Here is a 14,775-nt window from a genome sequence, read left to right on the forward strand (position 1 = left end):
TTTGCAAATCGCCGTGCGCCACACTGCGGTGACAGCGGTATCTTTCATGAACCTCAGTCCTTGTCATCTCATGACTTGTGATACAGATCCTCCCACTAATTACTGTCTATTTATACGGCTAGGAATTTCCATAGGGGGGCTTAGTTTGAGAGGAAAAGAGAATTTCGGAGGAGCGTTAATCAGAGAAGGTAAGGTGGATAAGTATTACTGTATAGTGTCCGCCGGTAATCGTACAGATTGTGAATGCTGACATGGCACGGCCGTGGACGTGACCTAAATCTAATTTAGGGAATGACAGATATTACTGCGCTTCATACAGTGTATTTGAAATTCGCATCCTGTATTTGTGCGTGCACCGGCAGAACCATCTATGTAGTCCTTTAGGATTGCAGATCGATAGAGGTTACAAGGCGTGAACACTTTGATTTATTGCAATAATAATAATAGTAATAATAATAATAATAATAATAGTAATAATAATAATAATAATAATAATAATAATAATAATAATAATAAATGTTTAATTGTTAAACTGAGAAGAATTTAAAAAGCGACAAACTATATTGACTCCTATACTTATTTGTTGCGTTCCTAATGCATCTCAATATAGATGATTTTTATGTGTATAGATTTTAATTTAATTTTGTATCAAAATAGTTTAAAGCAATGTTTCTTTAAATAAAGCATCCAATTAGGTCTTTTAAATATTTTCCTGCTGTATACTGTATATGTTTAAATTGTATTTTTTCACCCTTTTATAAATGGATCACTGGCGGGTCAATTGTCTTGAGACGATTAACTTTACTTAAAAAAACAGCTAATGGTTTCAATGATTATAACCCCCTGAAATGTATTTGTGCTCTATTTTGTGTGTCAGTGGCATTTTATTTCTATTTATAAAGCGTGTGCATAGTTTTTTCTTGAATTCAGGTATGGATTAAGGTTTGCCAAGCACATTCAAAGAAATAATAGTTATCGTAAACATGGAATAAAGGTGGAAACATTAGCATTAGAATAAATCATTATATACTGAATGGGAATTACTAAAACATAATACTAGGAATAATACTAAAAATTGCACTAATTACAAGAAATAAAACTGGACTGGAATAGATCTATGACATTTCAGTGCAAAACCAGAAATTCTCTTGGGCTTTTTGCAGTGCCAGATGAACATATACAGTATTTTTAAATCCGAACATACTATCAGAGTTTACAATCCAATCTCAATGGGATACAAACAAATTAAAATGCTGCAATATGCACAGCATAGTCATACAGTATAGTTGCAATTGTTTTTTCAAAGCATGATCTTTAAAGTTCTCTTTTTAAAGTGCAATAAAACATATTTTGGATCAACTTTGGACACTTTTATTATAAAAGTAACAGACATGTTATCCAAAGAAGCTTACAGTTCTCCACTCAGCAGGGCATCTTACTGAACTGACCTGAGTGAAGCACCAACAGCAGTGACCCACCTGGGAGATCAACCCACAGGCTTCTGATTACAAGCTCACAACACTCACCACAGCTCTACTCTGGTGCATTAATTTATTAGGAAATCTTTTTCCTTACCACACGGGAAACTAAACGAGAAAAAGAGACATAAATGCAGGATATGTGTTTACAATTAGACAGGGATCACAGTAAGCTTTGTGTATGTGCATTGTCTCCAGTGTTAACACCAATGACCATTATTCCAAAAAATCTTACCACCATTCAGGTCAAACAGAACAAAAGATGAACAATACAGGAGCTGATGTATATCATATAATTAAAAAGTGAAACTGCACTTGAGCGGCGAACGTTGGCTTTTCTATGTATATCTAAAATAATCATGAGCTTGCATGGTGGCACAGAGGCTGTCTTGCAGTGCTGGGGCCCTGGGTTCAGTTCTGAACCTGCTGTGCTGACCTTGTGGAGTTTTTACATTCTCTCTGTGCTTGTGGGAGTGTTTGCTGAGTGCTCTGGTTTTCTCCCACAAGCCATAAACATGCTGGCAGCTTAATTGGCTTATGGTAAAATGTGGCCCTAGGTGTGAGAGTGTGCATGTCAGTGTCTGCACTGTGATGGGCTGGCACTCGGTCCAGAGTCTACCCAGCCTCCCTGGCTTGCTCCCAGTGCTTACTGGGATAGATCAGGCTCTCCTGCCAGAAAATGAATGGATAGATTAAAATTGCTTACTAATTATTCTGAGTTACCTTTTTAACTTAATCTATATGATTGCCCCAATATACAGCATGGTCTTCTATTTCATCTCAGAAGACTATGGCACTGCAACAATGGTATAGTTTAGCACAGACAAGATGTCCCAAGTACAGAAAAGCAGGAGAAAATAACCATGATTTGACTTTCATTTTTCTATAGTTTAAAACTAAATCTAAAAACGTGTAACACAGCTAAACAGTGTTTCTGTGTGCATGAATGGGTAGTGGTAGCTCCCGGCTGCAACCAAGCACACCTTTAATTAAATGACCTTTTCAGACGTTCAGTCAAAATGCTGAATGCTACCTTGATCCAAGCTCTTACGCAACACACCGGATAATGAGAAGAGTAAACAAGTGGGCAAAAAAAAAAACACATGCAGTGGGCTTTTACAGACCGCCAGTAAAAGAAATAAACACCAGTGGGAGGATTATTCAGCAAATCAACATGTGATCAAAGGGATTTGTTTCTGTCACTGCACAATGGCACATTCAAATCATGAGTTTGACTGATTTGAGCCTTGATAAATAAGATTATAATTAGCTTTTGTTAAAGGGCGACGACTGAGTAAATGAACTTCCACATGGGACAGCAGACAGAGATCCATGTGAGTCAAATGCATTACAGTGTTATTGTGGTCATGGCTCTGTGCACCACAACAACACCCTGAATAGTTTTGATTTCTGTCTCAGGTCTGCCACAATGAACAATAACAAACAAGTGATGTGGTTATTAACTCGGCTTCTGAATAGAAGTGGTATTTAAAAATTAGCATCAGAAGCATTTTGGAAATCTAATTTAAAATAAAACACCACATTCACAATTTCACAATGTAACATGAAAGGTGTAAGAAAGAAAGAATGAGAGCCTATACTGCAGTATGTACTGTAGCCAGTTATGATCTTTTTAGTTGAAGCACACTTTGCTTATATCACTGTACAGTAATTCAATGAGATTATTGCTGTTCTGTTAAAACAGTATAGATGTAGGCAGTTTGCCTATGTATGCTGTTTCCACAGCTGACTGCGATGCAATTTCTACTTACTGCAGTGTTTAGTATTTCCCTGATCAAGCCACCTGATATTAGGGCTGCCAGTCATAATCAGAAAGACACACTCAGGTGGTTGTTTGTGTGCAAAACCAATTTACCACCAGAAAATTATTAATACTACAAGGTGTGGGGGAAAATAGTCTTTTCCTAGCCCCTATTCTATTTTGTGATCATTTATATCATTTATAGCTAGATAAATGTTCTGTGGTTTTTGACCTCTTATGCCATTAGTGTATAGTTTTCAGTGTTATATTCTGAATAGCCCAATAATCAGTCAATTCAAGGGGACCATGTTCATGATAGCACTTCCCAAACCTTTTCAGCACACTTTTAACATTCCAAATATTTTGTTGCACATCAACAGTATGAATTGTACAGGAAATAACATTTACTTTGACCTTAAACATAGACTACAATTGTAATGAGAATGATGTGCCTTTAGTGTTTTGACTAGACTTTCAATGTGAAATATGGTCTTTTTCGATGAACAGGTGTATTTAATATTTGGTTCAATGTTGGAAAGAGATACAGAAAGTTACACTTTTACACATCTTTTAAACATGATCTCTTCTGATTCTGTCGTGTTCCACAGATTTGGTACTGTTTTCCACAGTACTCATTTTGGGGGGGCACTGCTTTCGGTCCCAGTTTTCGACACACTTATGAACATAAGAAAGACTATAACGTCTCTGTGAGCAGGATTCAAACCTGGGTAGGAAATTGTTTGGAGTTCAATGTTTAAAACCTGAGAACAATTATTGTGAAAACTGTTAGAAAAAAAGACATATCTTTAGTAACACATCTATTACTGGTCTGTAATGAAATTTAAAATGTGATAGAAAAAGAAGAAATCAAGTGCAAAAGTTAGAATTCTGACAGGTGGCAATGATAGGACGTTTCTTTAAGGCTGTAGATAATGCCCAGTAGAGTCACAGCAAACTGGCTTGCAGCGTGAACCAGATGTTACTGACTGGGGTCACATGTCCCCTGGGTCTTGGAAGTGACATAAGACCCTGTGAAGGATGAGGGTTCGAGATCACAGGCAGTGACATCATCTCGCTTGCACTGCAAACCAGCCTTAACTGGTTCTCTCAGTGACAAAAGTGGTTTGTGTGATAGGACAGAATCTCCCAGCGGCGCATTCTGAGGCATAACCAGTAGACATCAAAATGACCATCTTTCAAGCTGCAGCAACATCTTTTTTTTCTGGGTGGGGGGGAACACTAAGTTTGTGCCTTTCCTTTCCGCAGTGAGTGCATTACAGACCGGGGTCTCTGGTTCACAGTGCCAACTCTGGCTGCCACAATGCCACTGCTAGAAGAAAACACTCTGCCCAGGGACCACCCACTGACAGTGCCAGTTGTAATTATTGGTAGGTAATTGCCTGGGTGCGTGCTTTCATACAAAAGCAGCAGAGGCATTTTTTTTTTACCACAGAAAATAACCCCTTTGCCTCCTGTATTTTGGACCCTAACCAAAGAAATGTAGGAATTGGGCATGTCATCGTCAAGATTGTAAGGGTGCTTTCTGTTTTTCTGCTGCTGTACTCAGAACCTGAGTAAAGGGTCTTCCTTCTGTGTTCCCCTTCAGGCTCTGTTGGCTTGTTAGTTTTTACCAGGGCATCAGTTCACAGATGAGCTCATTCTAAGGAAGAGGAGGCTCACAGTATACAGTATTTGTTGCAATTTGCTCTTCTCTTTTAATTAATAGTTATGCATACTATATTATTATATTATATTTTTTTGGCACTCTTTTAGTCCTGGGCTCAGTTAGAAGAACAATTTCTATAATTACTGAGAGAGAATGAGAAAAATAATGCCTTTCCTGCAGAAGCCACTGTTGACACTTTTCTTGGTGTTGACAGTAATTTAGTTTATTGGTGTATAATAATGTCATTAACATCATGTCACACTCATCTTTTCTTGTCTAGGAAATGGTCCTTCGGGAATATGCCTGTCTTACTTGCTGTCAGGATACAGACCTTATCTAGACAGTGGAGCTGTACATCCAAATCCTATTCTCTTCAGGAAACTACAAGAGGCAAAGCATCTCTCTATTACTGATCAGGTAAATATGAGGTAGAAATTCTCAGTTGCCTGCAGTTGCCTACTGTTTGAATTGGAATGCATAATCTCTTATCACAATTATTTATAATACTATGCAACAGTTCATGAGCAAAAATTTGAATATGTAGATTAATCTTGCCATCTTTGGGCATGTGCTCTAATTTCTGTGTGGTACTGTACATTATTTAGATTGTCCAGTGATAATTGCGTGTCATCAAAATTAAGAGTAATGGATGTACTGTAAGGGGATGCATTCAGTCTGGAACTTAAACTTGCATTTTAAATAATTAAAGACTTCTGAGTATTTTGAAGTCTTTTAAGAATACATCTGAGGAATTAGTTGGTAAAGCAGCATTTTGGACGTACAACATACTGGGCTTTCTAGGCACCCACTTTAAATCATCTGTTTATTCACTGAAAGGATGTGTTTGGCATCCAATCAGCCACCCAGAAAAATGGCAGTTCTAACGTGTGGCGTGTGGTTCAGGATTTAGAGTACCTGAGCGAGGGGCTGGAGGGGAGGTCTTCCAATCCAGCGGCAGTGTTATTCGATACACTCCTGCACCCAAACGCCGACTTTGGATACGAGTTCCCCTCCGTGCTGACCTGGCGGCTGGAGCACCAGCATCACATCCCTCACCTGGTCTTGGGCAAAGGCACCCCAGGAGGAGCTTGGCATGTGAGTGACCCACGGCACTCAGGGCACGACCACGAGAGGCAGTCGGCTGCAATACAGTCAGGGGATTTCAAATAATTCAGCTCTGTCGATATAGATTAAGATCCACTGTAGGAATTCATACACGAGAAGAGGATTACGTACCCCCTTACAAGCAGAGCTTCAAATAAAAAGTTGAGGTCTTTTCATAAATAAAATACAGTAAGTGGTCTATGTAAGTGAACTGTCTCACCAACGTGGAGGATCTTAAAGAAATTTGATTGCAGCACAGTTTGGGATAAACTCTTTCTTTCCTGTCTCTCAGGAATTTGGGTATCCTTTGTGAATTGAAGTGTGCTAGCAGGTGTCTGTCTTGAAGAGTAACACATGTCAGTTCTAGGTAGGGAGATGTCTTGGTGGACAGATAGGTGGTGCTTTTCCTTCTGCACTAGGATTTCTAAACTAATGCCCCGGTAAGGAGCTGCCATCCTCCAGATGAGACCTTAAACCACGGTCTTCCTGATTAAGATTCCATTGCTCTATTCAAAGATTAATGCTACTGCCAGTGTTATTCATTCAGAGTATAAGCAAGGTTACAAATGGGAGGAGGCCATTCATCCCATCTAACCCATAGAGCAGAATTTCAGTCTTACTCTGGCCTTCCTAAATTTCTTCTTTCATTCCACTGGGTGCACAATACCTCACTTTTCCACCTGATTGGCTGTGTAATATGGGGCTGCGGACACAGATCCAGTCCACCACTTTACCAGTGGTGGATAAAGTGAGCCCCCACTATACAGTATGAGAAGCACTTTGAGAACCTTCAGTGTCAAATAAAATGCTATACAAACGCAATCAGACCTTTTTAATTTTGGAATTATTATTGTATATGCGGTGCTGCATGTCATTTGCTTTTTGCTGATCTTGTGGTTGCTACTTTTTCGCTCTGTTTTCCTTTACTGCTTTAAGTCTTCCCTTTTTGGACTGCATTGTCTTCAGGCCAGGACAGCAAATCTATCTTATGAGCAGTGCTAGGCCAGTGGTCATTGCTCTTTCTTCATTTAGAACATCACCACTACTGATAAACATGGTTCAAATGAGCATACTAAGAGTAATTTGTTGTTCCTTAGTGGATAAAGATACTATATACTCACTTTTCTCAGGCAATGGAAGGTTCCATGCTGACTATCAGTCTGGGTATTTGGATGGAACTCCCAGGAGTGAACTACAGAGACCTGACTGCAGGGAAACACAGGTACACTGGGCAACAGAGATCAATATTTTTGAGAAATGAGAAGAAATGTTCTGGACAGAAAAGCCGACTAGACAAAGGCAAGACACATCAATTATCAGAAATTTAGCTTCTTATCATAAAAACACATACAAATTCTGCACACTGGTGCATTTTGAAAGAAACGTTGTTTTGTAGTGCTTAATCCTTTTTTTTATCCCAACTTTCCGATTCACTGAGAGCACAACTAAGCTCAGACATCCTTTAAATGATGATGTTATGTTATGTTAAAACCCTGTGCCTATATCTGTTAAATTGTAAATTTATTTAAACTGTTGCTTTTTAGTCAAAAACGAAAAATGTAAACTGCGGATAGTATTTAATTTCTTAAAATGCATAGTGTTTTCCACCCAAATTACATCATCACCTCAACAAAGTTTCTTTTCAGTAATGGCCAAATAAAATGATACCATTATGGAAAATGGCAATATTTTCACAGCCTTATAAGGAGACATATAACATTTTTGTTTTTGCATTTTTGTGTCTGAGGAAAGTCCGCCCATAAAAGCACTAGGAATCTTTGTGATTGCATTAAAAAGGAAACCTAGATAAAAAAAAAACTTTTTAGCTTTTATATGCAGTGATACTCTGAATGAACTTTAGTGCATGCTGGCCAAAATAAAACGAATATTAACTGAATAGCCAAAATAAACTGAGAAAATAAAATACAAATTTTGAGGTTTCAATTGCGTATGTGAAGCACATTGTAGGAAAATAATGTGGCTACAACAAATTAACCTAATTATCATTCCCAAGTAAGTCATAAAACTGCATGAAAAAATAACATTGATTTCCTTAAAGCTGTTCCAAGAATGTCATTTTAGCTCAATTGCCTTGAAGGACAAACCTAATAGTTTAAAATAAAAATGGGTCAGCTTACATGATACTAATTAAGTGCATTAAAGTTAAAACCAGAAAACTAAGTTAAGACTCAAATGTACAGTATTAGAATTGTGTAACACACTTTAAAACAACCACTTCCAAATGTTAAAAGAAATCGCATCAAATTATTTATTGAGAATAACACCCCAAGTGAATCCAACAGAGTTTTAACAGATTACTGAAGAGGAATCGGTATCACTTAATCCAAAGAATGTAATTGTTCCTCTTGACAGTGGCTAGGTAGTTTAGATCATTTATCAGCAAAGGTTCTTGCTGAAGGCCTGTTCTTTGAAGTCACAGTTAGGATGTTCAGCAACTGCCACACACTTTTCACATCAACAACACATGCACTGAACTGACAGTACTGAAGAATTTGTTAATGTCTACGCTGTGAAATGAAGAGTAACAGAACTATACCAAAACACACCTTTACGGATTTCACTCTTGACCTTAATCTTTTAAAATCTCTGCATTCCCTGCAAGTGCCAGTAACCTCTGTCCATCCTTTCTACAGTAGAAAAGATGCTTTCTGCACGTGCAAGCAGCAGAGGTAGTGTATTTGTTCTGCAGTATTACACCTATTGCAGCACCTCAAAGCTTTGGGCTGTGAATAACAAACTTTAAGTCATTTAAAAAATGTACGTGTAATATAAATTAGATCTTTAGATGTAGTTCTTATATTTTCAATAGACCATATCTAGAATTACAAATTGTAGTCAACCCAAACATAAATATTATGACAGGAGTTTGAAAGAAACTAAATTCCAGAAAGTAGCTCAAGCAGGGAGCTGCATCAGCAGGCGTAGGCTGCAAAGGAACAAGTAGAGGTTTATTCCTTGCTGAAAGGAGAAGAAAGGAAACACAACATGCCGGAGAAGGCTCCACAGCCAAAATGTTGTGTTTCCTTTCTTCTCTTTTCAGCATGGAATAAACCTTTACTTGTTCCTAAATTCCAGAAAGGTTCAGCATCCAACTCTGACTGCTGAACACATCTAGGGGATTTAAACATTTCAAAGGTATCAAAGATTATGGTAGGAATTAACATGGCTCTGAACTGAGGCTTTCATCATTATTGTGTTACGTCTCATTATTCTTATTTCGACATAATAGTACAGCGACTGAACTGCTTGCTGTGTATGCTATATATCTAGAGCTAAAATGTAACTGAATTGTGTTTATATAGCATATCTAACAGTTACGTTTTAAAGAACATGATCAAGAGCACATTTTGACAAATTTATCAGCCCCGAAAAATACACTGTACAATGTGTCTGAAAGAAGCTATTTTATTCATGGAATTTCTTTTTTCTCACCCAACCCTTATGTAAAGCTATACAATATTTAACAATCAAGGATGGGGAACCCAAGATCAAATTGCTGAATGTGGAATATTGAGGCCTGTTGTACTGTGAGAGACCGTTGGTTCCCTGAGTTGTTCCTTGGTTTGTTCTCCATACACATTTTAATGCGGCAGTGGATACTGCAACAGGTGTGATACATCAGAATGTGTTCATACCTCACGTTCTTCTAGCAGCAGAAGACATTTTTTTTCCCATCAGAGCAAACTGTACACAGCACAGCGATTATTGGGACTTATCCTTTATACTTTTGGAAAGGCATTATGGAGATGGATTGGGGCATCCGCCTATTTTATACTAGGACCCAATCCAGTACATTCATAGATTGAGTTCCCGTTTCCAGAGAAACACAGCATTAAGATTAGGGATATAATCAGAGTCACATTACTGTAAAACAAAATATCCATTTGTGATAAGGGTAGGTAATGGAGAGAATGGGTGTTTAGACACCATGCAGTAGTAAAGTTTTGGAAACGTAAGCATGAAAGAGTTCTGAACTCCACCTAGCAGTACACCAGAATGTCATCAGCTTAAAGAATAATTCTGTTTCCTTTCCCAGGAGTGCTGCTAATGACAGAGCGACCCCGGAAGAGATTTCCTCCTACTATAAGAACTACGTCAAGCTGATGGGCCTCCAGAAGAACTTCGTCGACAACGCCTACGTCACCTCTGTGCTGAGGCTCCACCGAGCGCAGGGGGACGTAATCGAGATGGTGGACAGAGGAGACGCAGCTGGTTCCGAACAGGACGTGGAGGAGGGAGACAACGGCCCAGCGTCTTTTCCTCAAGGAATCTGGGAAGTGAGAGGCTACCAGAGGGTTGGGGATGATTCCCACGTGCCTTTCTGCTTGTTTGCCGAGAATGTGGTGCTCGCCACTGGGGCCTCTGACTCCCCAGCCCGGCTGGCGGTCGAAGGGGAAGATTTGCCCTTCGTGTTCCACAGCATATCAGACCTAGGAGCTGCCATAAGCAAAGGAAACATCACGCAGAGCTCGGATCCCGTGCTGATCGTCGGGGCGGGACTCAGCGCGGCCGATGCCATACTGTGTGCTTACAACAACAACATCTCGATACTTCACGTCTTTCGGAAACGGGTGGACGACCCCGGCTTGATCTTCAAGCAGCTTCCCGAGACGCTCTATCCCGAGTATCACAAGGTCTACCGCATGATGTGCTCTCACGCTGCAGCCTCCAGCCTATTCCCAGACTACTCCAGCTTCCCCGAACATCGCGTCGCCTCGTTCCAACCGGACATGAAGTGCGTCCTTCAAAGTGCCAACAGTTTTCAAGTCTTCAAGATCTCCATGGCCTTGGTGTTGATAGGCACCCACCCCAATCTCTTTTTTATGAAAGACCAAGGACAATACCTGGGTCTGGACCCCAACAAGCCGATCTCCTGTAAACAGAACCCAATCGACATCCATCCTTACACGTTCGAGTGCACGAAAGAGAGCAACCTCTTTGCGATGGGCCCTCTGGTTGGCGATAATTTTGTGCGCTTCCTCAAAGGTGGCGCGCTGGGGATCTCGAGCTGCCTCACGAAAAGACTGAAGAAAAAGGGGAAGCTGATCACGGATGGGGGAGGAGGTGTTGGAGTGGGATTAGCCTGCGTGTGAGGAAAGTTATAGGATCCAGGCTCTGGCACAGTCCAGTTTTTCACATTCACATGTATTTTTTAGCATAAAGAGGTATACAACAACACAAGCCCATGGGGTCTGAGATGGTAAACCTTCTAAACCTTTACGAATTGTTACATTGCTAATTGTGAAGATAAACACAAAGGCAAATTTATTTATAACTTTATATTTAAAGTTCATTATACTGTATCATCCAAATTCTGAACTTGTGTTATACAATACAAAAATGGACCACAAAACAAGACCTGTTGTAAGGTTATCTCTCAACCATCAATTTGAAGAAAACAAATTTGCAGTAATGGTACTGTAAATCATATAAAATGCATAATGAAAAGATTATTGCATTATTATTAGACTTCACAAAGAAAAACATTAAATGTGTGAAAATTCCTTCAGGCTTGGTTCGTGCCAAGAAATCAGTAATTTAATAAATAATGTACATGCAGGGTAAATGAATACCTTTTATTTGAAATAGATTTAATGCATTAATTTCAGTTTTCCTACCAGTTTCCCTACTGATATTGGGCAGTTGAAATGGATGAAGTACTCTTAAAGCCTCTATGCAAAATAAATTTAAAATGAATGTATATTTATATACCATACATGAGATTGAATTTAAGATAATTTTCTTAAAAATCTTAACAACTTGTGTGTAAAGTTATTACTTTATCTGTCTGGTGCCAAATAGTTGTTCCTAGTTACTAGAACTGAAACAGTTTTTAAATGATATTTTAAGTAGACTTATCAAAGGCACTTAGCAGGGTCTAGACTAAATAAGCCTTTTAAAACTGGAATGTTTGTTCCTGAAAATATAGGAACCTTTTGCTTCTTTCTGTGTAAAGGCCTTTTCTTACAGCGCTAGCCTTCTTAAATGTACTACACCAAGCTTTTAAAGGAAACATGTTGAAGGTGAGAGTGCAAAAACCCCCCAAAAAACAGGTACTGTAGCTACACCAGGCTGAATTCATCATATAGAAGCAAAGCTCTGAAATTAAGTTACAGGTGACAAAAACACATTACAGCATTCTATGTATCTAGCAGAGACAGACACTGCTCCTCACTGGTGCTCTTCCTTAGATTTCCATCACAGTTTATATCAATAAATGTCTTCAAATTCTACTTTAATCACATGTACCAAGTCTGTGGGTTGTAATAAAGGTGGTGTGAATATTTAAAAAAAACAAACAGCTGCTTTGTGCATGAAAACTGTCATTTTTGAGTAATGCTACAACAAGGAATTTTTGTATATATTTTTTATTATGAACAATAAAATCTTTTAAAAATAATCAGCTTTTAAGTGTTTTAGCTAAAGACTTGCCTATAACATCTCCCGTTAACACAAAACTCTTTTTAATTTTTTACTGCAGAGTATAAAAGAAGAATTTTCACATTCACTTCGGTAACTGTGTACCACTTGACTATCCTTTGTGAATCTGAGAATATCCTAGTGGCTTTTATGCATCTCCTGTCACGTTCTGCGTGATTTTAACAAGTAACATCACAGACCTTTCCAAACTAACTACAATAACAACAGGCATGTGTCACACTTAAAAAAAGGAAAACATTGCCTGTGCGTACAATCACTCTGTGACTGAAAAACACTTGTATTATCATCAGTCTTGGAGACAAAATTTTAAAATTGAGACACCTATAGAGCTAACGAGTCAATACTGAAATTCCACTGAATATATTTAACTGTTCTTACAGTATTTCACAATGCAGTGCTGCTAGTACTCAAGCATTGAAAAGTTGGGTTCAGAGCTACATTTTACACCTCTATGCCGAAATTAGTGCTATTAACGGGCACAGGCAGTTAAACTATTGTACAGTATGTTTCCTTAATGATATTTTAAACTTTACCAAGTATTTTTACAGTATTACATCAAACATAGTTCAATTAAATCCTGAAATCTGTTTATTTAACATTGAAAAACTTTCTTTCAGAACAAAATACCTTGAAAGCACTCTGAAGAGGAGCAGGACAAAGAACAGTGGAAACTACTGCAATAAAAAAATTCTATGAGACAAGTTCTAAGACAAGGAATGGATAAAAGTAAAGAATAACCTCATGTTCTGAAAAGAAAACTCAGTTTTTCTTCTTCACTTTCTTTTTGAGATTTTGGGTTCATACCTGTAAAAAGTAAGAAACATTTTCAATAACATGGCTGAAGATCTCAGTGATGGCCAGTAGCTGAGTATAACTTACAGCAATCATACCTGACTGATTTCAAAGCTTTACTCTCGTAAAAGGTTTGGTCAAAAATAAATGCCAGGCATAACAACACTAACGATTCTAGTTATCATATTTTAGTAAATTACATTTACTAGATTAAAACAATCTGTGTGTCTTTAACTCTTTAGATGTTCATATCTAAAAAAATTAACAAGACCAAAAAAATCAGTATGTTAATAAAACTATCACATCCATCTACATGCTGATTAAAGATGACCTGATGAGCAGATTAATAATAACATTTATAAAATAAATTTAAACTTTTTTTTAAATTAATCCACGCAAAAGTTCCCCCATTCCAAATGTCTGTTTTTCTCTGCCAAAAAAAAAGTTGTTTTTCTTTGAAACTCCAACGTGATGTTCTTTCTTTCTGCATGAGTGGCGGAGAACAATGATTTAGTGATCAAACATTTTTGCTTCACTAAAAACTGATCCCCTTCACCGGATCATTTTTGCTTAGGCAGGAAAATGTCACAGCTTTAGAGCCAAATGACATCACCACCTAGCTGGAAATCTAATTACCAGCTAACACTGTCTCCAGGCAACTCTCACAGATTCCCTGAAGAACAGGCAAGAATCACACAAATGCAGCAACCAGTTTTCCTGCATCTGCTTAAACAGGTTAAGAACTGGAACAACAAGAGTAAATGAGTTCAGCATACATCTTTACCACATAAAAGGCCATTATTGCAGTAGTTGTTCTGGTAACTTGGATATGTGAAATGAGCTGATTTTTACAGCTTGACCTTAAACCCAATCCACAATATTGACAATACCCATACTTTTCAGGGGACCAGATGACATCGATACAGTATAAAGATATCTCAATTTTCCTCATGCGACCAAAATTATAAGGATTATATGTTCCTGACTCTTGTTTGACTGCAAACTACTGCTGATCACCATTCCTATAAAACCATTCCAGACACAACCACCACAGTGATTTCTCAAGGCTCAAGACGAATTATGCTGGTGAAGTAAATATGGTGAAGGAAAATTCCCTTCCTTGAGTGACTATTAACAAGGAGTAAGGAAAACAAACACTCTCTTCCACCTTGAGGGATGGCCTGGTTTCTGACCCTTTGACAATAAAATGGGGGAGAAAGCAGCACTGAAACGATGTGCAAGAGAAAGGAAAGGGAGGCCAGGGAAAAGCCAGTGTTCAGTGCTGATATTGCTTAGTTCATCTCTTCCAGTACATGTTGCACCTATTAAACAACCTGCGAAAGCTGACAGTAGATCTTTTTGCTCAAGAAGGACAATCACACTATTCATGGCTCTAATGCTTCTGTACAATCTAATGCTTAGCATTCAAATAATTCCTTATAGTTAAGTGGTATGTGTATTACCACTGGCAGCACCGTGGCACAGTGGTCAGCATTGCTGGCCTTGCAGTT

The 14,775-nt window shown here is 38.4% G+C and overlaps 2 protein-coding genes across 2 annotated transcripts in view; one reads left to right on the forward strand and one right to left on the reverse strand.

The window, feature by feature from the left end:
* Positions 1–14: 14 nt before the first annotated feature.
* Positions 15–12,431, forward strand: osgin2 (oxidative stress induced growth inhibitor family member 2). Its single transcript, XM_088600649.1, has 6 exons — positions 15–188; positions 4,507–4,628; positions 5,187–5,323; positions 5,810–6,001; positions 7,141–7,232; positions 10,068–12,431. The coding sequence occupies exons 2-6, from the start codon at positions 4,562–4,564 to the stop codon at positions 11,122–11,124; spliced, it is 1,545 nt and encodes a 514-aa protein (XP_088456775.1). The 5' UTR covers positions 15–188; positions 4,507–4,561; the 3' UTR covers positions 11,125–12,431.
* nbn (nibrin) overlaps positions 12,384–14,775 on the reverse strand; it is an 18,040-nt gene continuing 15,648 nt past the window's right edge. Inside the window, exon 16 of the mRNA XM_088600648.1 lies at positions 12,384–13,276. Within this exon, the coding sequence (XP_088456774.1) occupies positions 13,246–13,276 (31 nt within the window). The 3' untranslated portion in view covers positions 12,384–13,245. The remainder of the gene's footprint in view (positions 13,277–14,775) is intronic.

The sequence above is a fragment of the Lepisosteus platostomus genome, chromosome 12, assembly GCF_059453375.1.
Source record: "Lepisosteus platostomus isolate fLepPlt1 chromosome 12, fLepPlt1.hap1, whole genome shotgun sequence".
Classification (NCBI taxonomy): Eukaryota; Metazoa; Chordata; class Actinopteri; order Semionotiformes; family Lepisosteidae; genus Lepisosteus; species Lepisosteus platostomus.